The sequence below is a fragment of the Suncus etruscus genome, chromosome 15 (assembly GCF_024139225.1).
Source record: "Suncus etruscus isolate mSunEtr1 chromosome 15, mSunEtr1.pri.cur, whole genome shotgun sequence".
Lineage (NCBI taxonomy): Eukaryota > Metazoa > Chordata > Mammalia > Eulipotyphla > Soricidae > Suncus > Suncus etruscus.
The window spans coordinates 40961077-40988648 of NC_064862.1; the positions used below are offsets into that span (position 1 = coordinate 40961077).

General features: G+C 36.1%; 2 protein-coding genes and 1 non-coding gene across 3 annotated transcripts in view; 2 read left to right on the plus strand and 1 right to left on the minus strand.

The window, feature by feature from the left end:
• The window catches only part of LGALS8 (galectin 8), an 811943-nt gene that overhangs the window by 670482 nt on the left and 113889 nt on the right, over positions 1–27572 (minus strand). The window lies entirely within an intron of this gene.
• The window catches only part of LYST (lysosomal trafficking regulator), a 193829-nt gene continuing 168460 nt past the window's right edge, over positions 2204–27572 (plus strand). The window contains exons 1-2 of the mRNA XM_049789035.1: positions 2204–2285; positions 21350–21548. Of these exons, the coding sequence (XP_049644992.1) occupies positions 21357–21548 (192 nt within the window). The 5' untranslated portion in view covers positions 2204–2285; positions 21350–21356. The remainder of the gene's footprint in view (positions 2286–21349; positions 21549–27572) is intronic.
• Positions 2424–2530, plus strand: LOC126031637 (U6 spliceosomal RNA). The gene has a single exon (XR_007503469.1). It is a non-coding gene; the product is annotated as a U6 spliceosomal RNA (small nuclear RNA).

Here is a 27572-nt window from a genome sequence, read left to right on the forward strand (position 1 = left end):
TGTTAATAACTTCAGTGTTGTTAAATCCCATAGTAAGTTCCCAGTTTTTATTTTTATTCAATTTGTCAGCAAAATTTGACACAGTTGATGACTTTTTTAATGTTCCAGGATTCTGTATGTAGAATACCTACTCTCTGACTTGCTGCTCCTTCTCTTACTCTTGTACATTTTGATTTTCCTTTCTCCCTGAGTCAGTTCTAGAGCCTCTTCTTTGACCTATTTAAACTCATACATCTACTACTGCTCAGCCTTATAGTATTTGCTGCAGCCCACTTGCCCTCTTTAAGTTTGCATCATTTTATTTCATCATTATTATTTTGTTGGGCTGTTGGATAGAATTATAATCTCAGATATAGTCAGCTGCTATGGATATCAAACTGTATTTTGAAAATACAGTGATAAAGATGTCATGCTAGTTTAAGAGCATAGAATAATCCTTTACCTCTCTAGACATGTCCTTTTTTAAAAAAAAAAGATGAATCCAGTTGTCTGTTAACTTCCACTTCTAATTTACCATGAGTTAGCTAATTTACCATGAGTTAGAGTTCCACATCTAATTTACCATGAGTTTACCAATGAGTTAGCTGTAACCATTTTAGTATTACAAGTAGTAATCTAAGCTGGAGGGTGTTCATAGTTACAGCTTAAGGCATTTTCAATTTTATGTTAAAAACTCAGTTGGTTAATATCCCCTTCCATGCTTTTTAGAATTAAAAGTTTATATTTTTGATTAACTCACAATGCAAGAAAAACAGGTAGGAATTGGGACTCCATTCCAGGGTTGTAAACAGTTAGATGAGCTCAATAAAGACCATTTGGTTCTCAGTTTTTGGATTGGGTGACAGAGACTGACATCCAACTTGATAGCTTTGTAATTGATGTGGAGAAGTAACTGATGATGTGCACCAGCTCGGAAGTTTTTTTCTTTAACATTCTAATTCACACAACACCCTATGGAGTTTAACAGCAGCCTTTTTCCATTCTTGCCTACACTTATCTTCAAGTGTATTTAGAATAGTGTATAGTACAAGGATTATTTGATATAATCATTATTAGATAGAAGCATTTTGAAACAATAAAGATCATCACAATTTGAAAGAAACATTGAAGCTCAAAATAAATAAAATATTTTATCTTATAATTGTAAAGCATATTATTCCATGCTGCTAACTAGTAAAAATTCTGCAGAAGGAGGAAACAGGTTACTAAAAAGAAACATAGTATTGGCCCTAAATTGAATTTATTAGTTAGTATATAGAAATACTTTCATTGTTTATTCATAAAAGATTAAAAATGTTGAAAAATTCAACAAGAATATGAAATTTGGTGGTGATTTATTGCTCGGTCAATTGTTAGTTTATTTGTTAGTATTATATTGGTTTATAGTTTTAGTATAATTAAAATAATTTGTTAATTATTTGTTTACTATTTGTATTCTCTGAATTCCCGAGTTCTTTTGTTTCTTGGGCTACACCTAACTGTGCTCAGGACTTAATCCTGTCTGTTCAGGGATCACTCTTGGCAGAGCTCAGGGGACCATGTGGGGTGCCAGAAAAGGAATTGAACGTGGGTCAATTATAATCAGAGCAAGTACCCTACCTGTTGTATTATTTTTTCAGTCCCTATTTTTTAATACCCTGAAGATATTAATCACACTTAATCACACTTGAAGGAGAATAATAACTTGACTGTTCCATCTGTAGCTCCTAGGTTCTCATGATAAGAAAACAAATACAGATCATGCCTAAGTTACCCTTCTTTATAACCAGTGATTTACCTGGAGATTGTAAGTTAGAATTTGGGACATGAGTGTTATAATCAAGTTATAATGTGATTATATGAGTTATAATCAAGTTGTTTATTCAAGTGAACTATATTCCATGTCTCTCTCAAGATATTATTCCTGAAGCTACTATTTTAAAATGTAATTGTAGGACACACAGCCTGTGATGTTCTAGGGACTAAATGGTGTTAGACATCAAAGCCAGGGTCTTGCCTTTGCATGTGTTCTACCAGGTAAACACTTCCCAGACCCCTTGAAGCTATTTTTGAGATAGTTTTAAATGTTTTGTTGAAATTCAAAAAGTTTGTTGACAGTTTACTTATTAAGTATGAAGAATGACTATTAGAATTTTATATAAGAATTCATTTATTGAAATAATGTTTTTTACTGTTGTCATTAGTATGTTTATTTTGTTTTTGTAGGTGAAGCTTTCTTTTAATATTTTACCTTGTTGATGAACTCAAAATAGGATTCTAAATGTTTCTGAAGAACTGAAAGATTGGTAAGTATTTAATGTGATAAATATTAGCAGTCAAAATACTAATATAAATAAGGTTTATTCCAGGACTTTGTAGTTGTGTGACATTAACTAGTCCCCAAAGTAAAAACAATTAAATTGTCTAATAATAGAGACAGTATAGTGCTCGCTTTGGCAGCACATGTACTAAAATTGGAATGATACAGAGAAGATTAGCATGGCCCCTGTGCAAGGATGACACGCAAATTCGTGAAGCGTTCCGTATTTAAAAAAAAAAAAACAACGAAAAAAAAGAGACAGTATATAAGTAATAGATACTCATCGAATGGTATATTGCAAGTGGTTTAAAGGCATAAATATATTGAAAGCAGAAAACAAAGTTCTAAAAAGGCATTTTAAATACTGTCATTTTAAATATTTAAAACAGTACTAGATGGTTTATGGTTATAAATATAAAATTGTAACACATGGAAATGATAAATGCCAAGTAGGAGAGAAAAGGAGGTATGGTTAGGATACAGTATTCTATGGAATAATGTTGATGTTTTGTTTTATTTTGGTGTAGCTATAACTTCATAAGACATAGTATTCTTTGTACTTTTTTGAAATTTTGAACTATTTTTTAAAATATTCAAAATAGGCAATTTATTTAGATTTCATTCAGAATGACAGGTATGCCATTCAGAATGACTGAATTGTGCTCAATTAAATTCACCATTCCGTTAGATGAGGATATCTTAAGAAAATAAAAGAGTTCATTGTGGTGAGATTAGGATTTATCATCTAATAACTTCTCGATATGCTATATAGTAGTGAAGCAGTACTAGCTATAATCATCATTGTAGTTTACACCTTGTTTTGCCCAAAACAAAGATCATTCCTGGTTTCTTTGTATCTGTTTGTTTACAACTTGGTTTTACCCAAAACGGAAGGCATTCCCAACTTCCTTTTTCTTTTTACCCAGACCTTTAACTTGTAAAACTATGCCTGGATAGGTACTTTGTTTATCACTTGACTCCCCCGTCCTGATTAAAGTTGAACCAGTAAATAGAGGACAGTTTGGTGAGGCAGGGAGACCATGAGGTGAGAGAGAAGTCACCTGACTCAATGATTCTTTCCTATCTGGCTTGGTTTATTAATCTACACATGACTGCTTTAGACCAGCTCATCCAGGATTGGAAGTATGGTGTGTGACTTTATTTTACACATCATGTTGGATGTGATATCTCTGTTTATTTATCTTGTAGTTATAAGTTGTACTTTTTGATTACCCTCCTCCAGTTCTCTCTTTTACTCCCTGATAATCTTAAGTCTGATCTCTTTTATTTTTTAATATTCTATATGTAAATGAGATCAACACTTGTTATGCTCTGATGTACTTATTATAATATCTTCAAAGTCTATCCATATTGTTGTAAGTGGTAGAAGTTTTCATGACAGAATAATATTCCAATGTGTCTTTTTCTTCTAAGTTAAATTGGAGGTCTTTTGCTTTTAAGTTAAATTTGAACTTAGAATTTTTGTTTTATTGAATGCAATTACAAATAACAAATTTATTTTTCAGGAATTTCTATGGTTGGTTTATAGTAGTTTTTTTTTTTTTTTGGTTTTTGGGCCACACCCAGTGATGTTCAGGGATTATTCAGAAATTGCTCTTAGCTTGAGGGACCATATGGGACTCGGGGGATCGAACCCAAGTCTATCCTGGGTCAGCTGCATGCAAGGCAAACACCGCTACCACTGTGCTGTCACTCCACCCCCAGTTTATAGTAGACTTTTACCTACTAAATATATTGATAGCTTTTATATATATATATATATATATATATATATATATATATTGATAGCTTTACTGAACTCATTGTTTAGATCAAACACTCAAATGTTTTTATCTAAACACTGGTTGAGACTATAGGATTTTCCAATTCTGGTACATTTTATTTAAAAGATCAAGAAAAAAACAAGATCAGATTTTATAGAATAACATCAACATCTTTGGAAGGATATCATAGAAACAGTAGTATAGTACTCAAGAAATGTTTTTTGTTTTGTTTTATTTTGTTTTAGTTTTTGGGTCGAACCCGGCAGCGCTCAGGGGTTACTTCTGGCTTTACGCTCAGAAATCGCCCCAGCAGGTTCGGGGGACCATATGGGATGTCAGGATTCAACCCACCATCCTTCTGCATGCAAGCCTTACTGCTGTGCTATCTCTCCGGCCACTCAAGAAATGTTTTGTAGAAACCTGGAGAGAAATGTAAAATCCTGGAGCACATATTTTATGTAGAATCTTTGACACTGCATGATACCCTTAGCACCACCAGGAGTGACCCAGAAAGGAAAAATATTGCATGGTAGATCATTTTCAATACTATAAGATGACTGTGGAAAATTTTGAAGGAAGCATTGTGTTGAGTTTAATTTGCCATACTTCCCCCCTTTTTGTGGTGTACTAACTAATATGTATTTAAAAAAACAACGGCATATTAGGAAAATAAGTTTTAAAGTTAAGTATGAAATAAAAGCAATTTATTGAATTATTTTACTTTATAAAAGCTTACAAATAACCAATATTATATATATTTGTTCTATATTGACATATTGAATAATTTTATTCTTTGAATTCTAATTTTGTTACATAAGATAAGGGATTTTGTTCAAAATACCTAGAATTCTAAAAGCAATCTAAGAATTGAGCTATTTTGCTCTAGAACGAACAGGAATCAAATTAATAATAGGAATTGTGTGCTCTCCCTTTTGTGCTTATCTATTTCTCTTTGCATCTTGTTTTTTTTTCCCCCATCTCCTTGGCTTCTTCTGAGCCTCAGCTACCTCATGGCAATTGATCTCTCTGTCACTTTTCAGCTTATCAATTTATGTATGTCTTTTTATTCAAATTTCTATGCAAGAGGAAAAAATCCTTATTGGCCCACTGCCCATTAGAAATCTACACCATGTAAAGCAACATCTTTCAGACAGTCTGTTTGTTGGCTGAGTCAGGTGTAGATCAGTTGATTGGGGCACAGAGACTGGCTGTACCTCTTGGCGGGAGGCATTAGTCATACAAGTTCATTTTTCAACAAAAACAGTGAATAAGGAAAAAGTCTGAAATATATATCTTATTTAATTTAACCTCTCAATGTGAAAAAGGTTGTAAAAACCACTGGGTATATCTTATATTAAACTATTATGAAATTCTTTAGGACTTTGTTGTTCTCTGGGAATTTATATTTTCTGAAAAGTTATGCACTTTTTCTTTTCTTTTTATTAAATTTTCATGAGATACGGAATTTAAAAAAGTTAATAGTTGAGGGCCGGAGCAATAGCACAGCGGTAGGGTGTTTGCCTTGCACGCAGCTGACCATTATGGACTGGATTCAATCCCTGGCATCCCATACGGTCCCCCAAGCCAGGAGTGATTTCTGAGCGCATAGCCAGGAGTAACCTCTGAGCATCACTGGGTGTGGCACAAAACAAAACAAACAAACAAAAAAGTTAATAGTTGAGTTTCAGTCATACAATATTCCAACACCCATTCCATGACCAGTATTCATTTCCTGCCGCAATTTCTTCTCTCTCTTTCTCTCTATTGCTCTCTCTTTTTCTTTCCCCCTTTTATTTTCTTTTCAGGCAGTGTGGTTTGAAACACTGTTACTGAAGGGGCATCATGCATATCACTTCCTATCAGTTCACAGTTCTATTCTAGAGTGACCATTTCCAACTATTATTGTCATAGTGGTCCTTCTCTGTCCTCACTGTATGCCTTCCACATCATTGACATTGTTTTTGGGTATTATATATTTTTTTATTTCACAGATGAGTGTGATCATTCTATGTTTCCACTTCTCCCTCTAACTCCTTTTACTCCGCATGATCCTCTCTGTGTTCATCCACATATAAGCAATCACTTAATTTTTCTTAACAGCCTGCATAGTATTCCATTACGTAGATGTACCATTGTTTTTTATCCACTCATAAGTTCTCAGGCACTTGTGTTGTTTTCAGATTCTGGCTATTCTTCATGGGGATTTTCTTCCTGGTGTTCTGGGACCCAATGATTCTTATGTTATTTCTGTTGAATTTATCTCAGAGTTCCATTGCTGTCTGTTCAGTTGTTTTAAGTAATTTTTTTTACAGCTTATCTGCATTTATTTTAAGGCTCTGTTTGAATTTCTGTTATATGGAGGTGTTAGACTGCTCATCATCCATCTCATTGATTCTTTCCTCAGCAGTTGCTCCTGTACTGGTGAGGTTTTCCAGTGAGTTTTTTATTTTGCCTACCAAGTTTTTCATGTCTGTTATTTCTGTTAGAAGTTTTCTCATTTCTACTCTCATATCCTCTTGAATCTTATCAGCTTCTTGTTCAATGGTTTTGTTGAGTTCTTTGAACATCCTAACATTTCCTCTCTATAGTCCTTATCAGTGAAGTTATAGGTGATTGATATTAATTGGATCTTCAGAATTGTATCAGTCACTAATGTGGAGTTCTTCATTGCTTTTCTATTGTGATCTTTGTGCTTTAGTGATTTTCTTTTTTATGTGATGTGCTGTAACTAGAAGAAATGGTGCTGATCTTGCAGGTCCACTGACCTGATGCAGGATACTTTTCTGATGAAATTTGATCAGGCTGCTGAATCTCCTTGCACTAGCGTTTGCACCCATGGTTGTCCCACTGCCCTGTGCTCTTTCTTCACTGCAGTCAATATGTTTAAGTTGCAGATTCTGGCTATAATGAATCGTGCTGTAGTGAACATAGAAGTACAACACATTTTCTTCATTGTATTTTTTGGGCTCCTAGAATATATCACCAGGGGTAGTTATTGCAGGTCAAATGGAATCTCAATATCTAATTTCTTGAGCAAAGTCCATATTGATTTCCAAAAAGGCTGTTTTTGCCAGTCGACATTCCCATCCCATTAGTAGTGAATGAGAGTCCATATCTCCGCACATCCAGGTCAGCCTTTGTTGTTCATGTTCTTTGTGATGTGTGCTATTCTCTGTAGCATGAGATCATATCTCATTTGTTATATATCTCACTGATGATTAAAGGTGTAGAGCATTTTTCATATGCTTTTTGTCCATCTGTATTTCTTTTTTGAGGAAATGTCTGTTCATCTCTTCTCAATTTTGGATGGGATTAGAATTTTTTCTTATTAAGCTCTACCAGTACCTTATATATCTTAGGCATTAACTCCTTGAGTGAATAGTTTCTCCAATTCTTCTGGCAGTCTTTGTATTCGAAAACCTTATTTCTTTTGAGTGCAAGTGCAATTTATTTTTGTTCTACTTGTTTAACCAGTAGCATTTCCTTCTTTAGCTTCAATGTCCTGGAGTGTTTTGCCTACATTTTCCTCTATGTGCCTTAAGACTTCAAGTATACTATCAAAGTTTTTAATAATTTTGATATGACTTTTGTGGATGGCCCAAAAAGAAAGATATGGTTTCACTTTTTTGCATGTAGTAGACCAGTTTTCTTTCTTACACCATTTGTTGAAGTGGCTTTTCTTTTGTACTTTGTATTTCTTGCCACTTCATCACAGACTAATTGATCATATATCTGAGGGTTAGTCTCAGTATATTCCAGTATATTCTGTTGATCTGAGGCCTTTCTTTGTTCCAATACCATGCTGTTTTTTTAAATTTATTTTTTTTATTTATGTTTTGTTCCAATACCATGTCTGTTTTAATAACTACTGTTTCATAGCACAGTTTGAAGTTGAAGAAAGTGATGCCCCCAATCTTCTTTTTCCAAAGGATTGCTTTAGCTGTTTTCTGGAAGTTTATTGTTCCATATGAATTTTGGATGATTTGATCTATTTAAAAATGCCATGGTTATCATTATAGGGTTGCATTAAATATTTACAATGCTTTGGGAGTGTTGCTATTTTAATTATCTTAATCCTTCTGATTCATGAGCAGGGGATCTGCTTGTTTCCATTTCCCTGTGTCCTCTTTCATTCTTGAAGCAGTATATTGAAGTTTTCTTTATTTTTACTTCTTTGGTTAAGTTGATTTCAAGGTGTTTGTTTTTCTGAGGCAAAATTATTTATGTACAGAAAATCCAGGATTTTTGCATATTAATTTTGTAGTCTGCTACTTTACTCTAGAAATCTATTGTTTCTAGAACCTTTTCTTGTAGTCTTTAGGATTTTTTTTTATATAAAATATCATGTCATCTGCAAACAGTGAGAGCTTGACTTCTTCCTTTCTTGTTGATATATAATTTTTTGCCTGATTTCTATGGCAAGGACTTCCAGTACTATATTGAATAAAATTGTTGAGAATAGTCTTGTGCCAGCCCTTGGATAAAAGGCTTTTAGTTTTTTCCCATTGAGTAAAAGGTTTGTTATAGGCTGTGGTAAATGCCTTTGACTATATTGAGAACATTTTCTTCAGTTAACACCTTGCAGAGATTTGTCATGAATTGGTGCTGGATCTTGTAAAATACTTTTCTGCATATATTGCTATAATCATATGATTTTTATGGTTTCTTTTATTGATATGGTGATGTTGATTGACTTGCATATGTTAAATCATTCTTTCATCTCTAGGATGAATCCTACTTGGTGATAGTGTATGATCATGGTATATGGTCATGAAGTTCATTTTATTTGTATCTTCTAGGTTCTCTCATTTTTTGGCATAAAGATTTTCAAAGTAATCTCTAATTAGCCTTTGATTTTTCTGTAGAATCTACTGTGCCATCACCCTTTCATTTCTAATTCTGTTTATTATTATTTGTGAATCTTGCTAATGGTTTATTGATCTTTTGGGCATATTTTTGGGTTTCTAGTTCATTAATTTCTGCTCTAAGCTTTATTTTTTTCCATCTGCCTGCCTACTTTTGAGTCATTTTATTGGCTGTTTTTCAATTTCTTAAGCTATGTCATTAATTTATTTATGCAAGCCCTTCTTTCCTGATGAATGTTTGCAAAGCTATAAATTTTTCTGTTAATATCACATTTTCTGTGTCCCACAAATTCTGATAATTTGTCTTCTCATTTGTTTTCAAGAATTTTTTAATTTCTCCTCTAACCCTTTGGTCGTTCATTAGTGAGCTGTTTAATTTCCTGGTCTTTCTTTTTTCTTTTTTCTTTATTTTTAATTATGAGAACAAAGATGCAAAGAAAGAGGACAAGGTAAAGTTACAGTGAAAGGACAATCACCCATAAACAAAATTCTCAGTAGTCCCATTGCTGATATCTTAACTTCGAACTTTCAGTCAAAGAACATTAAGAAAAATAAAAACAGAACCCATGTATAATTACTTTGTCCCTCAAGTCCCCAGATTGTAGTACGTAATATTTTTTAGCAGCACACAATTTTTTAGCAATCTAAAGCCATAAAACTTATGTAACTCCTTAAACATTGAAGGCAAAGTACTTTTTTACATTTCCATGCACAAAAGTTCAAGTGGGTTGTTTTCTTAAGGATTACTGTCCAAGGAGCACAGTAAAAACGGTGTTAGAGTGGCAATTATTGTTTGCATAGGCTCACCAAAATATGAGGGACGTGGAAAGAAAAAGTCTTGGCCTAAATACAAGGAGACCCTACCCCTGAGGTTTCCTGGCATAAGACCAACTCTAGGCTCCAGGCAAACTAGGTTGTCCAATCCAGGTCTGTAGTGCCAATACACTTTTATTTTTCACACAGCCTCTGTTGTTGGTATCATGTTTCTGTATTAAAAATCCTGGAATCTGCATATCCTACATTGCAGTCAGGATGGTGCAGAGCATCCTCTCGTTTCACCTCACAATTAAAGGGCAATGCAGAGAACCCTGCCCTGTAAGCAGGTTGTTGTTTTTGTCAAGCCTTCTTAGTGTTAAGGGAAGTCTCTTTTGAGCAGGTCGATGTCAGAGCAGTGGTAGTGTCTTCCCTGGTAGAGGATTGCTTCCAGGTGTTGTTATAAAAAAACCTTGGATGTTTCATAGATAGCTTCCCTGGTTCAGGGGTGAATGGAGGATGCCCATTCTTCTGAGACCTGTGCCAGGTCATTATATCAATGTTCAGGGCGTAAGGTCTCATTGCACTACAAGATTTGTGTGTTCCAATCTCTATTAGATAAGAACTTATTTGTATGTAAAGTATTTTCCTATTTTAATGTGCCTATGCAAACAAGGAACAATGCCACATGGCGTTATCGGCGCATATGGGGGCCATAAGAACAAGTCCAACAATCCCCATGACATGGTTCAATCATAAGCATTAAACTGAGGGACTCTTCCACCAAAGTTCCTTATTGAACAGCTCACAAAGAGAAGACAAGATAAAAAGTGGGTATACTCGTCACAATAAAAGAATACTTAGAAAGAGTTATAGCTGTTAAAGAAAATACACATAAAATATTCAAAAGACATATGTGTCCATTTTATGTCTTTTGAAATAGTTGGGTGTTGTTAAATCCAATGCACTACTTTGGTCTGTGATTAGGACTGATTTTTAACTGAAGTTTAAAAGGGTAAATGTGGGGTACTGATGGTTGGGGTGAGAGAGTTAAGGATTAATAATGAGCTATGTAGGGGTGTGCGAACGGACAGAATTTGTTGGGGCAGGAGGTTGGTCTTGGTGCCTAACAAATTAAAGAATTGAGGGTAAACAGGGTTAATTAAGGGGAAGATAACAAATCCGGATTGGGATATGAGGGAGTAGAAGGGGCTCTGGTGTGGGGGAGGGGAAATATAGCAGAGGGGCTATATACATTGTATAGATGAGTTATTTACGGATTAGGCTTGGCAGTCAGAGAGGACCTCTGTATAGGAAGTCACGTCTACATATACACTGATTTTAGAGACCTATTTGAATATTATCCTCCAAATCTAGGGAATTCCATATTTTTTTCCTAGCAACAGTTGAGAATTAAGAATATTTTTGGGTGTTGTTAAAAAGTATATGTTGTGTGGGCGCATTTGCTGTTGAAAATGAATACTAGTAAGAAAAGAACTCCTGAATGGGGTCCAGTATGCATAGGAGAGGAATTTCTCTCCCCCACACTCCCCCCAGGGCCCGATTTACCAGGCATGACTTTGAAGATCAGTATGGCGTTGGGGGGGAGGTGTCTCAGTCCCCTGGACTAAGTGGTCAGCCCAGGGGGCCTATGGCTAGCTGTCCTGCCCAGAGCCCCCAACATACCTGCTGAAGAGACACAGAAGAACTGGCATGTGGAGTCTTCTGGGTGCAGCCCCTGCCTCTGTCATTTCCTGGTCTTAAAAGTTATTTCTTTGTTTCTGTTTTCAGTTTACTTCATTTTAGTGTATTCATTTAGTGTATCATTATCTGAGAAGGTAGTTGAAACCATTTCTATTCTCTTGATTTTATGGAGGTATGTTTTGTGGCCCAGCATGTGGTCTATCTTGGAGAATGTCCATGTGCATTGGAGATGAATGTATATTCAGTTTTTTGGGAAAGAAGAGCCCCATATGTATCTATTAAGCCACTCTCTTATATTTCTTCATTTAAAGGCAGTATATTTTTGTTAAGCTTTAGTCTGTCTGATCTATCAAGGATTGATAGAGCAGTATTGAAGACTCTCACTATTATTGTTTTGCTCTTGATATCTTCCTTTAAGTCTATTAGCAGTTGTTTTAAGAATTTTGTTGGCTCTTCATTGGGTGCATATATGTTTAGGATGTGATTTCTTTCCAATGTACATATATCCCTTAAAGATTAAACATGCCCCTGTCCTCTTCATGCAGTTCTGGTTTGGTCATTTTCCTGGGCAGGGCCATGCTCATCTCTCTGTCATGCTGGGGTCTGTCTCTATCCCATTGCAGACAGGATGGGGCCATATTCACTCCTCTCCTGTCATTTCATATATGTCTTTTTTTCTCTACTATATTCTTTCTCATTCTATTTTCTTTCTCCTCTGTGGAGTGTGCTTGATAACCCCCTTTAAGCCATTATATTTCTTCATGTAATTATCCTAAGTACCACATATAAGTGATGTTATCTCATATTTCTCCTTTTGGCTTACTTCATTTAACGTGCTATCTTTCAGTTCCATCCATGTTGTAGCAAATTGCACTATGCCTTATAGTTATGTAGTATTCCATTGTGTACCACATATTCATGATCTACTAGTCAGTTGTTGGGCATCTAGGTTGATTACAAATCTTAGCTATTGTACTGAGTGCTGCAGTGAATAATGGTGTACATACATCCTTTTGGTGAATGTTTATCTTTTTCCTTTTTTGTTTTGTTTTTGGGCCACACTCAGAAGCACTCAGGGGTTAACCCTGACTCTATACTCAAAAATTGCTCCTGGCTGGGTCAGGAGTTGTATGGAATGCTAGGAATCAAACCTAGGCTGGCCATGTGCAAGGCAAATGCCCTACCCACTGTGCTATTGCTCCAGTCCCTGGTGAAGGTTTATCTGACCTGGGGATAGTTTCCTAAAAGTGGAATTTCTGGATCATATGGCAATTTGATTCTGAGTTGACTGAAAACTCTCCATACTGTTTTCTAGAGGGGTTAGACTAGACAGTATTCCCACCAGCAGTGGATGGGAGTTCCTTTTTCACCACATCCCCAAAACACAAATTGTTGCCAATAGTTTTGTTATGTGCCATTTTTCACGGGTAAAAGATATTTCATTGCAGTCTGGATTTGGATTTCCCTAATAAGTGATGCTGAACATTTTATTTTTCATGTGTATTTGCCATCTGTTGGTCTTTCTCAGAAAATTTTCCATTCATTTTTTCCTCCTTTTTTTTTTTTTTTTTTTTGGGCCACACCTGGTGGCACTCAGAGATTATGCCTGGTTATGCTTTCAGAAATCACTCCTGGCATAGGAGACCATATGGGATGTCAGGGTATCAAATCGCTGTCCGTCCTACATTAGCGAGGGCAAGGCAGATGCCTTACGGTTTGTGCCATTACTCCGGCCCCTGATCTTTAATTTCTTACTTGTGGTTTCACAATTGTCCCAACACTATTTGTTGGAAGAGGCTGTCTTTATTCCATTTCATGTTCTTGGCTCCATTGTCAAAGATTACTTGGGGTTTGTCATTGGATATTCTAATCTGACCTATTAGTCTGAGAGTCTGTCTTTGCTCCAATACTTTGCTGTTTTGATCAGTGTGAATGTAATACTTCAAGTTAAGTTATGAGATACCTCAGTTTCTTGTTTTTCAGTATGGTTTTGGCTATCTGAGGTCTATATGGTTCCACACAAACATTATAATTGACTGTTCTAAATTTTTGAAGAATGTTATCTGAATTTGCATTGGGACTGCATCAAATCTATAGAGCAACTTAGGTAAGATGGTCTTTTGATAACATTGATTCTTCCAATTGAATTACATGGAATGTTTTTCTCATTTCTTAGGTCTTCTACAATTTATTGTTTTGAAGTTTTCATGGTATAGGTTTCTTACCTCTTTGTTAAATTGATTTTTAGGTACTTTATATAGTTTTGGACACTATTATATATAAATATATATATTTTTAAATTTTATTTTATTGAAAAAGTTGTGATCTATGGAGTTCTTCATAGTTTAATTTTGATTTTTAATGAGTCAGAGCCTTTTCCACCACCAGTGTCAACCTCCCTCTACCAATAGACCCAGAGTACATCATATACCACCATCCTTTGCCCCCTGGACTGATAGTATAACATGCCCCTTTGAGTTTAGATTGTTAAAGTTTAGGTCCCTTGACACTATTATCATTGACTTTGGCTTGGTATTTAGTTTAGTCTTTATTTATTTCCCTGCTAATGCATCCAAGACCATTTGGCCCCTGGCCTCCAGCCTTTCTTTATCCATTCCTCTTAATTTTATATAAAAAAAATGGGAATATGGGGTAAAGTAAAGTAATCTGTGTCTCAAGTTTCTATAAGAAACCTGATTTAAAAATATTTAAAAAATACAATAAATAATAAAAAAAGTGTTTGTGGCAGGGTTTTGTTTTTGTTTTTGTTTTGCATAGGCATGGCAAAATATGTACAAAATAGAAAGAAAAAACCTTTGGCTTAAAAACATGGAGACCTTGCCTATGAAGCATCCTGGCATAAGACCAACTACAGGCTTTGGGCATACTAAGTTTGGGCACTATTTTAAATATTTAAATCTGATATTTAAATTTAAATCTGATATTTTTCTCCTCTGACTCATTACTTATGTATTAACTTTATAGCTGGCCACATTGCTGTATTGGCTTATTGTTTCTAGGAGCTTTTTGTGGACTCTTTAGAATCATCATCATGTCATCTGCAAAAAGATATAGTTTCACTTTTTTTTTCTAATTTGGATCCCTTTGATTTCCTTCTCTTATCTGATTGCTGTTGCTAAGACTTCTAATACTATGTTGAATAAGAGTGGCGACAGTGGACATTCTTGCCTTGTTCCTGACCTTAGTGGAAATGTTTTCAGTTTTTCATCAATAAGAATAATGTTAGCTATGGGCTTTTTATAGATAGCTGCTACTATCTTAAGGAAAGTTTCTTATTATTCTGTTGAGGGTTTTAATCATGAATGGGCATTGGATCTTGTCAAATGCTATCTCTGCATCATTTAATATGATCATGTTATTTGTATCCTTCCTTTTATTGATTTGGTGTGTGATGTTGATTTGCGTATATTGAACCATCCTTGCATCCCTGTGATGAAACCTACTTGGTCATGATGTGTTTTTGATGTGTTGTTGAATTTGGTTTGCTTAGATTTTGTTAAGAGTTTTTGCATCAATGTTCATCAGGGAGAGTGGTCTGTACTTTTTCTTTCTTGATAGTATTTCTGTCAGCTTTGGGAATGAGTATAATATTAGCTTCATAGAAGATATTAGGGAGAATTCCCATCTCTTTGATATTTTGGAATAGTCTAAGGATCAATGGTATTATCTCTTTTCTGAATGTTTGATAAAATTCACCTAAGAACTTTTTTTCTTGGGGAGATTTTTAATTATTGTTTCAATTTCCTTACTTGTGATTGGCCTGTTTAGGTCTTCTACTTTCTCGTTCAGTTTTGGGAGATTATATGTTTCCAGAAATCTGTTCATTCCTTCTAGGTCTTTTAGCTTACCAGAGTACAGTTATTCATCATAAGCTTGGATTTTGGGGGTTCTGTTGTAATTTTTTTCCCTTTTATTTTTGATCTGATTTGAGAACTTTCTCTTATTTTTTCCTTGTGAGTCTTGCCTATAGTTTGTCTATTTTGTTTGTTCTTTCAAAATGAATTGTTTTTCATTAATTCTTTGTATTTTTTTTGACTTTTATACCATTGATTTCTGCTTTATTATTTTTTTCTACTTGTGTTTGGGTTCTTTTTTTGTTTTTCCATATATTTAAGGTGTGCCTTTAGGTTGTTGAGTTTGTCTTTTTCTTCTTTATGTATGCCTGTATTGCTACGAGTTTCCCCTAATTACTGCTTTTGCTATGTACTATAGATTTTGGTAACTTGTTTTTTCATTATCATTAGTCTCAAGGAATCTCTTTATATTTTTCTTGATTTCATTTTTGATCCAGGTGTTACTAACTAGCATGTTGTTCAGTTTCCAGTTTCTCTACATTATCTTCTTACAATCAATCTCTATCTCTGTGGCATTGTGATCTGATAAAATGCTTGGTATGAATTTTTTTTTGGCTTTGGGCTACCTCCAGTGATGCTCAGGGGTTACTCCTGGCTCTCTGCTCAGAAATAGCTCTTGGTAAGCTCAGGGACTTTGCAGGATGCCAAGGTTGGAACCTGGGTTAGCAAGGCAATGTCCTATCTGCTGTACTATTGCTCTGGTCCCTTGGTATGATTCTTGTTTGTGAATATTTATAAGTCAGACTTATCCTAAAGTGTGATCTATCCTGTAGAATATTCCATCTGCACTAGAGAATAATGTATATTCAGTTTTTCAGGATGGAAGGCTCTTTATAAAAATATTAGTCCAAACTCTTCTAGTTTCTCTCTTAGGGCTCCTATGTCTTTCCTGATATTCTGCCTAGTAGAACTATCTTGTGTTGAGAATGACATGAAAAAATTTTCCATTGCTATCACATTTCCTTCCTTGTGTTTCTTTAGGTTTTTGAGCAAACCCCTTTAGTGCACAACATTTGGTATGTATAAGTTGATTAAAGTTAGTACTTTTGGTCTGTTGTTCCCCTGATCAACAAGTAGTGTCCATCTTTGTCTCTAATTACTTTCTTGAGGTTGAATGCAGTTTGGTCTGATATAAATATGGTTGTCCCACAGTTTTGTTTTTGTTGTTGTTGGTTTTTTTTTTCCCAGTGGCTTGTATATTGTTTTAAATTATTTTACATTGAGCCTATCTCTATTCTTATATTTTGAATGTGTTTACTGTAAGCAGAAAATTTTTGTGTTTTGTTTTCTGATCCATTCCTCTACTTTGTGCCTTTTGATAGCAGTTTAGTTTATTGACATTCAAGAAAACTATTGATAGGAAAGATTGTTGTGATATTATTTTGTTTGGGGTTGTTGCTGTTACAATTGGTTATTCGATTTATATAAGTAACATTTCAGTAATTCATTTAGTCTGTTTGGTTAGCACAAGTGTTACAATTTCTTTTTTTGGTCTGAGAATGTTTTTATGCCTCCTTTTCATATAAATGAGGTCTTTGTTGGGTTGTGAGTGGACTCTAGGTTGAAAATGTCTTTTATTTAGTAATTTGAATATGTCATTCTACTCTTTTCTTGCCTGAACCATTTCATATGGGAGATCTGGTGTCATTCTAATGTTGTTTTTTTTTTCCTTTACACTTAAGGTTTTTCTTCTCCCTTAACTGCTTTACCAAGTCCATATCTGTTATTTATTTATTTATTGCCATTTTATTTATTTATTTATTTATTTATTTATTTATTTATTTATTTATTTATTTATTTATTTATTTTGGTTTTTGGGCCACACCCTGTGACGCTCAGGGGTTACTCCTGGCTATGCGCTCAGAAGTTGCTCCTGGCTTCTTGGGGGACCATATGGGACGCCGGGGGATCGAACCGTGGTCCGTCCTAGGCTAGCGCAGGCAAGGCAGGCACCTTACCTCCAGCGCCACCGCCCGGCCCCTTTATTGCCATTTTAATTAATCTATGTCTTGGTGTTTGATTTCATTTTGTTTGGTACCTTTTTTTGGCCTCTTGGATTTGTACAGTGGTCTCTTTCCAGAAAGTGGGGATGGTTTCTGCTGTTATCTTCCACTACTTGTTTTTCCCTTTTTCCTTTCTTTCTGGTATTTCTATAATTTGAAGATTATTTCTCTTTGTTCATTAAGTACTTATGTTTTCTCATCATTTTGTCTTTTTTTTTTTTTTTACTTCTGTTATCAATACTGGCTTGTAATTTGTCTTCAAGTTTGTTTATATCATTCTATCTTTGTGTGATTCTGTTACTCTGGCTTTCTAACTTGTTCTGTAGTTTCCTCAACACCATTTGTATGGATTTTCTCATCTTCTGAAAGAAGTTTTTTGAGTTGTTGAACTCATCTATTGATTGCTTAATTTTGCTGGCTAGTGCTTACTTGCTAAAGCATTAAGTATTGAATTTGGTCCACATCTACCAGGCTCAGGCTTTTTGATGGGCTTGGAGATTTGCCTAGATTTCTCTTCCTATCTGCATCTGCAATTGACCTTCATAGTTTCCCCATTGTTCTTTGCATTTTTGTGGGTTTGAATGATGGAGTTTCAGATTCCTTGTTACTTAAAGTGATCAATTGAATTGATTATACAAAAGGAAGATACTAATAAATTTGCCTTACAGGTTATTTTCCTAAACATGTAGGGTTATTTGAGTATGATAAAAAAATATCGCCGACTAATTTCTTGGTTTGGTTTACTGAGTTTTGAGGATGTATATTGTCTGAGAGAAAGAAGTGCAAGGGCCCACCTACTTGGAAATAGATAAAAATTGGAATGTCTTTTTTGGGATGACAGGGCAGATGGATGTCAGGACTGTGACTGGGTTGGCCTAGAGCTTTGGGAAGGGGAGTGGCAGGTTGGGATGCAGGGTTCAGCTCCAGTAGTATAGGTCCCTCCCTTTAGATAATGCATCTGGAATGGGCAGGCAGACAAATGTCAGACTGGTGACAGACTGGATTTCAAGCTGTGTTGGGAGGGTAAACAAACATCAGGAAAGGGTGGGCATAGAGCTGGGACAGGAGGGCTAATAGATGTCAGGACTAGTAACTGGCTAGGTCTAGAGCTTGGGGAAGTGGAGTAGCAGGTTACGTTGGGAGTCTGGGGGATACAGGTTCAGCTCCAAGACTACAGGTCCCTCATCTCCTCATCTAAAATGGCTCACCTGGGGTGGGAGGGCAGACGAACTTCAGAACTGGCAACCGACTTGACCTAGAGCTAGAGTGAGGGGCATAGGCAGATGTCAAGACAGGCTGCAGGCTGGGCCTCAAGCTGGGATGGAGGGGGCAGATAGATATCAGGACGGGTGACAAGCTCAACCTAGAGCTGGAATGGGAAGGCAGATGGATGTCAGGCTGGCCCATATGCTATGCCTAGAGCTGGGATGGGGGGCAGATGGACATCAGAATGGGCAGCTGGCTGGGCCTAGAGCTTGAATGGGAAGAATGACAGACATCAGGACTGGTGACCAGCTCGGCTTTGAGCTTGAGGAAGGGAAGTAGCAAGTTTATTTGTTTATTTTAAGACTCTTTTCCATTTACTGGTATTGTTCAGAAGTGTTATGCAGCTCATCTTTGAACTCACTGATTCTTTCCTTAACAGCTGTTTGTTACTCTTCTGGTGAGGCCTTCTAGTGAGGCTTCATTTTGCTTACCAAATTTTTCTGTTCTGTCATTTTTGCTTTGAAGATTTCTTATTTCTACTCTCATATTCTCTTAAGTCTCATAGACTGTTTGTTCTGTGGTTTCTTTGAGTTTCTTCAACATCCGCAACATTTCCTATCTAAATGCCTTGAGAAAGGTTGTATAAGTGGCTGATGTCAGTTGGGTCTTCCAAGCTACCATCTTCATTCACTAAGCTTGGTGACGTTCTGTGTTGCTCTTTTATTGTGATCTTTGCAGCATGTTGGTGTGTGTGTGTGTGTGTGTGTGTGTGTGTGTGTGTGTGTGTGTGTGTGTTTGATATTTATTATTAATGTGCAGCTGCTCTGCTTTGCTCCGTTGCCGTAGTCTTCTTGGGGTGCACTGACCTGGGGTGAAAATGGCTCTTCTGAGTCAAAAATGACCCTACTGCTGGTCTTTCCTGCTTCCTCTGTTTTTTGGTACTGTCTATCTAGTTGGAACTCAGCTGGGTGGCTGGAAGAACCCTTCCCTATTCCTGGTGCTTCTCTTTCCCTCGGAATTCACTTACCTAGGGTAAAAATGACTCTTCTGAGTCAAAGAGGACCTCATTGCCTGTCTGTCTTCATTTGTTGGGACTGTGTCCCATCTTTATTTTTTGAAGAATTTTCTGTTTATCTCTTCTCTCCTTTTCTTGTTGAGTTTGGATTTTTTTCTTCATAAGCTTTACCAATACTTTATTAACCCAATATCAGTTGGGTATTGGATGAATAATTTTTCCCATTCCTTTTGTATTCTGGTCATAGCTTTCTTTGAGATGTAGTCACTTTTTTAAAAAAATTTTAAGTCACTTTATTTAAAGAGCAGTATCACGTAGTTGACAAAGTTGATCATAATACATTTGTTCCCATTTAAGTGGGAGCAAAATTATTAAACAAGTGAAAAGAAGAAGAGTAAACTCTAGTTATATGTTGACCATTCTGTAAGTTTAGTGATTTCTGAACATTAAGTGACTTCAGAGACACATTGGTGTCTAAATTGGTGTGTTTCTAAGGAGATGACAGTAAAATATAAAATGGAGTTGTCCACATGGTCCAGGAATTGTAAGCACTATTGATACTACAGCATTTGTGGGTTGTGTTTTTTGGCAGCCAGGGATATCAGAAGTGCTAGAAGGTGAGGTAAAGGTGTCTGCACTCCGTAAAAAAAAAAAAAAAAAAAAAAAAAAAAAGTCCTCGTGATGTCAGCCCAAATAACAGCATACCTGGAGTTTTGTTCAGATTGGTGCTCCTGCAAAGAGCCATATGGGAGTAGTGAAGCAATGCCATTGCAAAGCACCATTTGTTGGTGATGGATGCAGCAGGAGCAACTTTGGCAGGCTGGGACTTGGCCCACCTTTTTCCTCCAGGATTGTCAGTTTTTAGCTATGTGACTGGTATACCCATAATTTTTCATGATGTGGTTTATATCTCCTGAGAATAGAGTGAATCTGTCAGTAGTTTCTTAATATAGTCCCATTTGTTTATCTTCGCTTTTACTTGCTTGGTCAGTATTTGATACCTTTAGCATCACTGGTATGGAGAGTCCTGCATATGTTTTCCTCTATGTACTTTATGGTTTCAGGGTTGATATGGTCTTTAGTTCATTTTAATTTGACTTTTGTGCCTGATATTAGAAAGAGCACATAACTGACCAGTTTTCCCAGAACGACTTTTTGAAGAGGCTTTCCTTACTTCATTTTCTATTTTTTGCTTCTCTATCAAAGATTAACTTTTTGTATGCTTGGGGATCTGTCTCAGGACACATTATTGTTCTTTGTATTTGTCTTTGTGCTCTCTTTGTCTGCTGTACTTTATTATTTTCTTAATTTTAAAAATAGATATACATTGTCATTGTTGATTCATATTTAGCTAAGAAGTGAATCGGCATAATTGATTTCTAGAACTTTTTCTTTTATCTGGCGGGACATCCTTACTTTACCTTCAGTAACTGAACTCTGGTGTTTGTGGAGGGAGGGTCACTGTGGGTTCTACATGTGAAAAACAGTTTATATTATTGAAGATACATTTTTTAAAGCAAGTAAACAGGAATATAGTTTTCTTTTATATGTAAGGCAAGATTATTAAGAAAATGAAAATCAACCTGAATAGACACAGCTCACTAATACCTTCTACTTAGTTGCTTTCATATATTTCTTTGATTGTGCTTGTGCAGTATAGAGCCAGAACTGATTTTTTTTTCTGTACAGTAATACTTAAGGAATTCTTGATGCAGTCAGAACTATTTGGAAGTATAGATTTAAATAAATTAAATTAAATAAAGTCAGTGCTTAAAAACAAATGACAAAATTACAAAGTTTTAAATGAAATTTTTCTAATATTTGTCTATGTTATTTATTTTATAGCTGGGTCATGAACACAGACAGTAACTCACTGGCACGTGAATTTCTCACTGATGTCAACCGACTTTGCAATGCAGTGGTTCAGAGAGTGGAGTCCAGGGAGGAAGAGGAGGAGGAGACGCACATGGCCACCCTTGGACAATACTTGGTTCATGGCCGAGGATTTTTGTTACTTACCAAGCTAAATTCTATCATTAACCAGGTAACGTTTTCTAATAAAATATTTTTATTGATATACTAAACTAATTATATTTCTGTATATAATTTATCACTTTTATTTACTTATTTATTTTTTTTGGTTTTTGGGCCACACCCGGCGTTGCTCAGGTGTGCGTTGCTCAGCCACACTCCTGGCTGTCCGCTCAGCTCCTGGCAGGCATGGGGGACAATATGGGACACCGGGATTCAAACCAACCACCTTTGGTCCTGGATTGGCTGCTTGCAAGGCAAACACTGCTGTGCTATCTCTCCGGGCCCAATTTATCACTTTTAGATTCCGAAAGACTCCTATGTCTCAAATAATCCAACAAAGAAAACTAGTCCCATTTATTAAATATTTATTTGGAAATTTTTCAAAACATTAGAAATAGCTTAGAACTATAAAAAGTCTATTAGTTTTCTAAAATGTTTTCCATGTGCTATGCATTTTAAAATTAGGAAGTTTGCTAAATCATGAATAGAAGAGAATCCTTTATGCAAACTAATAATTGCTATGTCCAGTACTGGATCACAATCAAAATTTCAGTACCTTTTTGTTATAATCAGTTTAATGAGCTATAATTAATTTATTACAAAATTTGACTCATGATTACACGAAAAACCACATTTCATTGGTTTTTAATATAGTCATGTATATGTATAACTGTGACCATGTTCAATTTTAGAACATTTTCATCATTTCAGATTGAGATCTTTCAGCTGTCATTGATATAGACATCTTTTAATCCACTTTTAACCATTTTAATAATAGAATTTGTCAACTAATAGTTATAGGGCTTATTTAATTGTTTAAACTAGGAAATGGAAAATTATCATTTGAGGGGAATTTAATTGTATAGAATTTAAGAAACAACACTAAATTCAGAGCTGTACATTTTAGGAATAACAAGTTTTTTGTTGTTGTTGTTGTTGTTGGTGTTGTGTGGGATCCTTCCCAATGCATGCTTCTTTGGAAGCTTGGGGGACCCTACTGGTAATTCTCAGCCCATGAGACTGATGGTTTAAAACAAAGACCAGAGAGGATGTGGTCATCCCAGCAGTTTAGGAGCTTTCTAATTAGGACCATATTGAGTGGTGCTCTGGGGTCTTCAGATAGAATACTTGGGCTGTGTTGAAACTGCTTTACTAACTCTTGACCCCATTTAAATTAATTTCTTTTAGTTGTTTATTTTTGGGGAGCACCTGGAAGCTTGGAGCTCATTCTTGGCTCTGTGCTTAGGGATCTTTCCTTGTGGGACTTGGGAACCAATTGGGTGCCAGGGATTAAACTAAGGTTGGCTGCATGCAAGGCAAATGCCCTAGACACTACTGTTGCTCTGGCCACTATTAATTTTTAATTAAAATTTTTATTTTGATTCCATGATTTGCAAAACTATTAAAATGGTTTCTTATGCACATAATTGGTAAACCACACCCATCGCCAGTGTGCCCACTTCCCTCTACCAAGGACCCCAAATCCTATTTTTCAAGCCTCACCACTACCACACATACATACTCAGTTGTGTGGTTCAGCTCTGTTATGTTGCTTTTTTAAAAAAAATATATTTATTTAAGCATCATGCTTACAAGCATATTTGTAATTGGTTTTATTTATACACACACACACACACACACACAAACACACACACATAGAGAACCCCCCGTTGTGTTGCTTTTAGCCTCTATTGCTACTTTTCTATGTATCATTAAGTCCCACATCTGAGAGATCATTCTATGTCTTCCCCTTTATCACTGACTTCACATAACATAATATTTTTTATTTCATCTATATTACTTCAATCTGTATATACCACAACTTGTAGATTGTTTCTTCTGTGTTTGGGCATTAGGGTTGTTTTCATGTCTTGGCTATTGTACTTAGGTATGCTTATATCCTTTCAAATGAATGTTTTATGTTTTGTGGATAAATATCAAATAGTAATATTGCTGGGTCATATGGTAGTTCTAGTTCTATTTTCTGGATAGATCTCCATTTTGCTTTCTTTAAAGGCTGACATGACATTCCCACCAATAGAAGTTCCTTTCTCATCACAACCCTGACAACACTGACTGTTACTAGACTTTTTGATATGTGCCATTCTCACTAACTTGAGATGCTATTTTATTTTATTTATATTCCTCTAATTTTGAGTGATAATGAGCATTTAACTTTTGTTTTTTGTTTTTTCAGGCCACACCCATTTGATGCTCAGGGGTTACTCCTGGCTAAGTGCTCAGAAATTGCCCCTGGCTTGGGGGGACCATATGGGACACCGGGGGATTGAACCGTGGTCTTTCCTTGGCTAGCGCTTGTAAGGCAGACACCTTACCTCTAGCGCCACCTCGCCGGCCCCAAGCACTTAAAATTTAATTTTTATTCATGATTCTGATGATTAGGAACACTTATTGTATGCTCTTGGGAAGAGATAATTTAATCTCTACTATCACCCTTTTGCTTTTCTTTGTTTGGCTTGGTTTTGTTTTTGGTTTTGTTTTTGGGTCACACCCAGCAACGATCAAGGGTTACTTTTTTTTTAATACTATTTTTATTTAATCATCATAATTACAAGCACGATTTTACTCCTGGCTCTGTGCTCAGAAGTCACTCCTGGTAGACTTGGGGGACCATATGGGATGCTGGGATTCGAACCAGGGTCTGTCCTATGTTGGCCTTGTGCAAGGCAAATGCCTTATTACTATGCTATTGCTCTGGCCCCTACCCTTTTGCTTTTCAAGAAATGCATTTTAGAGATAAGTATTTCTAAATTGGGATAACCTTTATAAGAAGAGGAGGAAGCATTGTAAAGAGGTACTTTTGGGCTGGGAATCTAACTCAAAGGAGTTCAGTCCACAACTCTGTTTGCCCTACCTCCAGCATTTCTGGCAATAGCCCTAGTGGCCTCTCTCCACCCCCAGTTCTACTGGGTCAGAAGACCATATGGGGTACCAGGGAATTAAACAGAAATTGGCTGCATAAAAGACAGTACTACTGGATATGACTGCTCTTTAAATTTCTTTAAAGGAGGAGGCATCAAACTGATGAAACAGCTAATGCTAGAACAGTTGAAGGCTAATTGCTCTTGTAGTATTGTAATCTACTATTGAGTTAGAACAAAAGTTTTATGTTTGAGGAGCATTTACTAGTGAGGAGATTGGAAAACTTAAGCCATTTCATAGCAAATCTTGTTAAGGAGTCTAACTTTGATTCTAAAAACTCTGGGAACGTTGTTAAGGAAGATGGTAAAAACAAAACAATGAAAATTATTGAGATTTGATGAGTAAATCATTGGTAATTGTTTCAATGGGAAGATAAAAGACTTTAAAATTTAGTAATAATAATACATGATTTTCAATTATTAAATGTAGGTCTACAGATTCTTTTTTTATTTTTTTCACATTCAAAGATTTATTATGACTGGTCTGGCAAGAATGTCAGTGAACATAGGATTCTGATATTCCTACTTTATGGAGTAGTGAGAATATGATTTCAGTAGAAATTTATAACACTGGACAGTGGTACAATCTGCAGAGTTGATAATCTAGTTTACCCATTTACTAACTTATAGGTAGAATTAATAAATATGTTTCTTGATTGCTCTGTTATAAATTATATTTAAAAAACATAGTGATATATTGGGGCCGGAGCAATGGCTCATGGCTGACCCAAGACAGACCGCTGTTCGACCACCAGCATCCCATATGGTTCCCCAAGCCAGGAGTGATTTCTGAGCGCGTAGCCAGGAGTAACCCCTGAGCATCACTGGTGTAGCCCCCAAAAACAAAACAAAAAAATAGTGATTTAAAACAATGATTGAATTGCTAATGATTCTGAGAGTTGGCTGCTCATGCAGACTCAGCTGGGCAACCACCTCTGCACCTTGTACTCAGCTGATTTTACATTTGAATAGTCAGCTGGCAGAAAGACTCAGGGCTGTTGGCTTGGCCAGTAGCCAGCTGCCTCAGTTCTTATCCATATGGCCCCTTCTTTTCCAGTAAACTAGTATCAACTTCATTATGTAATGTTGGAAGCATTGCAAGAGTATGGGAGGCAAAACTGCAAGTCATTTGTCACTTCTGCTGTGTTCTGTTGGTCAGAGCACAAGTTTAAGGGATGGGAACACAAACTTTATCACTCTAGTATGAAATTATTTATTCCATGTTTTATCTCCCAGTCTACTTTCTGTCTACAGTGTATTCCTCCCACTTTCCCTCTCTCCCAGGACTCTTGAAGTAACAGCACATCATGGCATCAAGTTCATGATGCAGTCCATTAAGTATATCATGAGATCAGTTTAAGGGTCAAATAAGATTTAAGGAAATTTTATTGCATCTCTTCTTGATCGAAAGAAAGTACTTTATCCCTATCCTCCTATTCATATATACATTGTTCAGTGATAAGATAGAAACAAGTTAATACCAATGATTAGCACCAGTGATGAATTCACACCAATTGACTAACACCAATAAATTCTTACAAATTCTCCAATCTTACCTTAATCCTAGGTCAATCCTAAGGCTAATAAACAAAAGCTACATATGGTTACATTTTACATAGCAAGTAAGGGATAGCTCCTCTATTCCATAGCAATCCATAACTTGCTTCTTTCTCATCATGCTTTCATCCTGTCAAAAAGTAGGGTTTGGAAAAAAGTTGGGGTTTGGGAGATTATAGGGATAGCACAGCAGATAGAGTGCTTGCCGTGCATGGGTTTGATTCTTAGCTCTATATATGGTCTTTCCAAGTACCATTAGGAGTGATCCCTGAGCAAAGAGCAGAGAGTAAATCCTGAGTACTTCTGGGTGTGACCTAGTGCATCTTCCACAGTGTAAATATTGAATGGCATTGGTGTAATTTCTATAGATGGGATAATAAAATACTAGCTAGGAAAGGATCTGTTTATGTTGTATTAAGAACTTTCTACTTAGATGTGATTCTGAATACTTCAACTACAGTATCTACTTTAAAAACTTAGAAGATTAAACTTGAGCTTGCATCAAAACAGAGCTGCAAGTATTAGTTTTCCAGGTTGCCTGAAGGATACATATATGATTTCTTTGGGACTTGAAATGATAAATAAATCTAGGATTATAAGATTTCTTAAAATGTAATAGGAGGTCTGGAGCAATAGCACAGAGGGTAAGGCATTTGTCTTGCATGTGGCTGACTTGGGTTCAAATCTTGGCATCCTATATTGTTCCCTAAGCATCACCAGGAATGAAACCTGTGTGTAGAGCCAGGAGTAACCCCTGAACATTGCCTGGTGTGGCCCCCAAAAAATAAAGCTATAGGGGGCCAGAGAGAGTGCTTACTTGGTTGCAACCAACCTCAGTTCAACAAATGTAGTGCCTCATATGGTCCCCTGAGCATCTTTAAGAAGACTACTCCTGAGTAGAGCTAGGAATAACCACTGACCACTGCCAGAAGATTAGAGAGAACAACTCCAATTATTAATTGTTTTTGATGTTATTGTGATTAAGTATGAAGTAATTATTACCTCCATTGTATTAATTGGGTGGTTCGATTGAGGGGCATCCTCCTTAGGAGTGAAACATAAGACCTGTACTGACTTCAATCTCATTTTTTTTTTAAACTTATCCTTTCCTAGAGCTTTGAATAAAATGGAGGCAAAAGGCATGAAGTTCTGAGTGGAGAAAAACAGTAATCTTGAGTTGGTGTAGTGAGGTAGTGAGGGAGCCTTTTACTCAGTGGGAGTGAGAAAGGTTGACACCCTATGTCAGGCAAGTACCAGAGAGGCAGAATGCTTGTGACATAGCACTGATGATTTTGCCAGTGTACTGTTGTGGTCAGGGCAATATTATGAGGAAAGCATGTCTGAGGCACTTTTTCACATACCCCTGTGGTTTCTGCAAGCTCCATCAGAATTTTGTGAGTTCTGCTAAAGACAGATTAGGAGGACTTTGCAGGAATGACATGCCAAAATTTAAAAAAATTTAAGGCCGTATACATTTTAATGTTATCTTTAAAACATATTGAACAGCATACTTCAATAGGAAGGCATTGCAATTT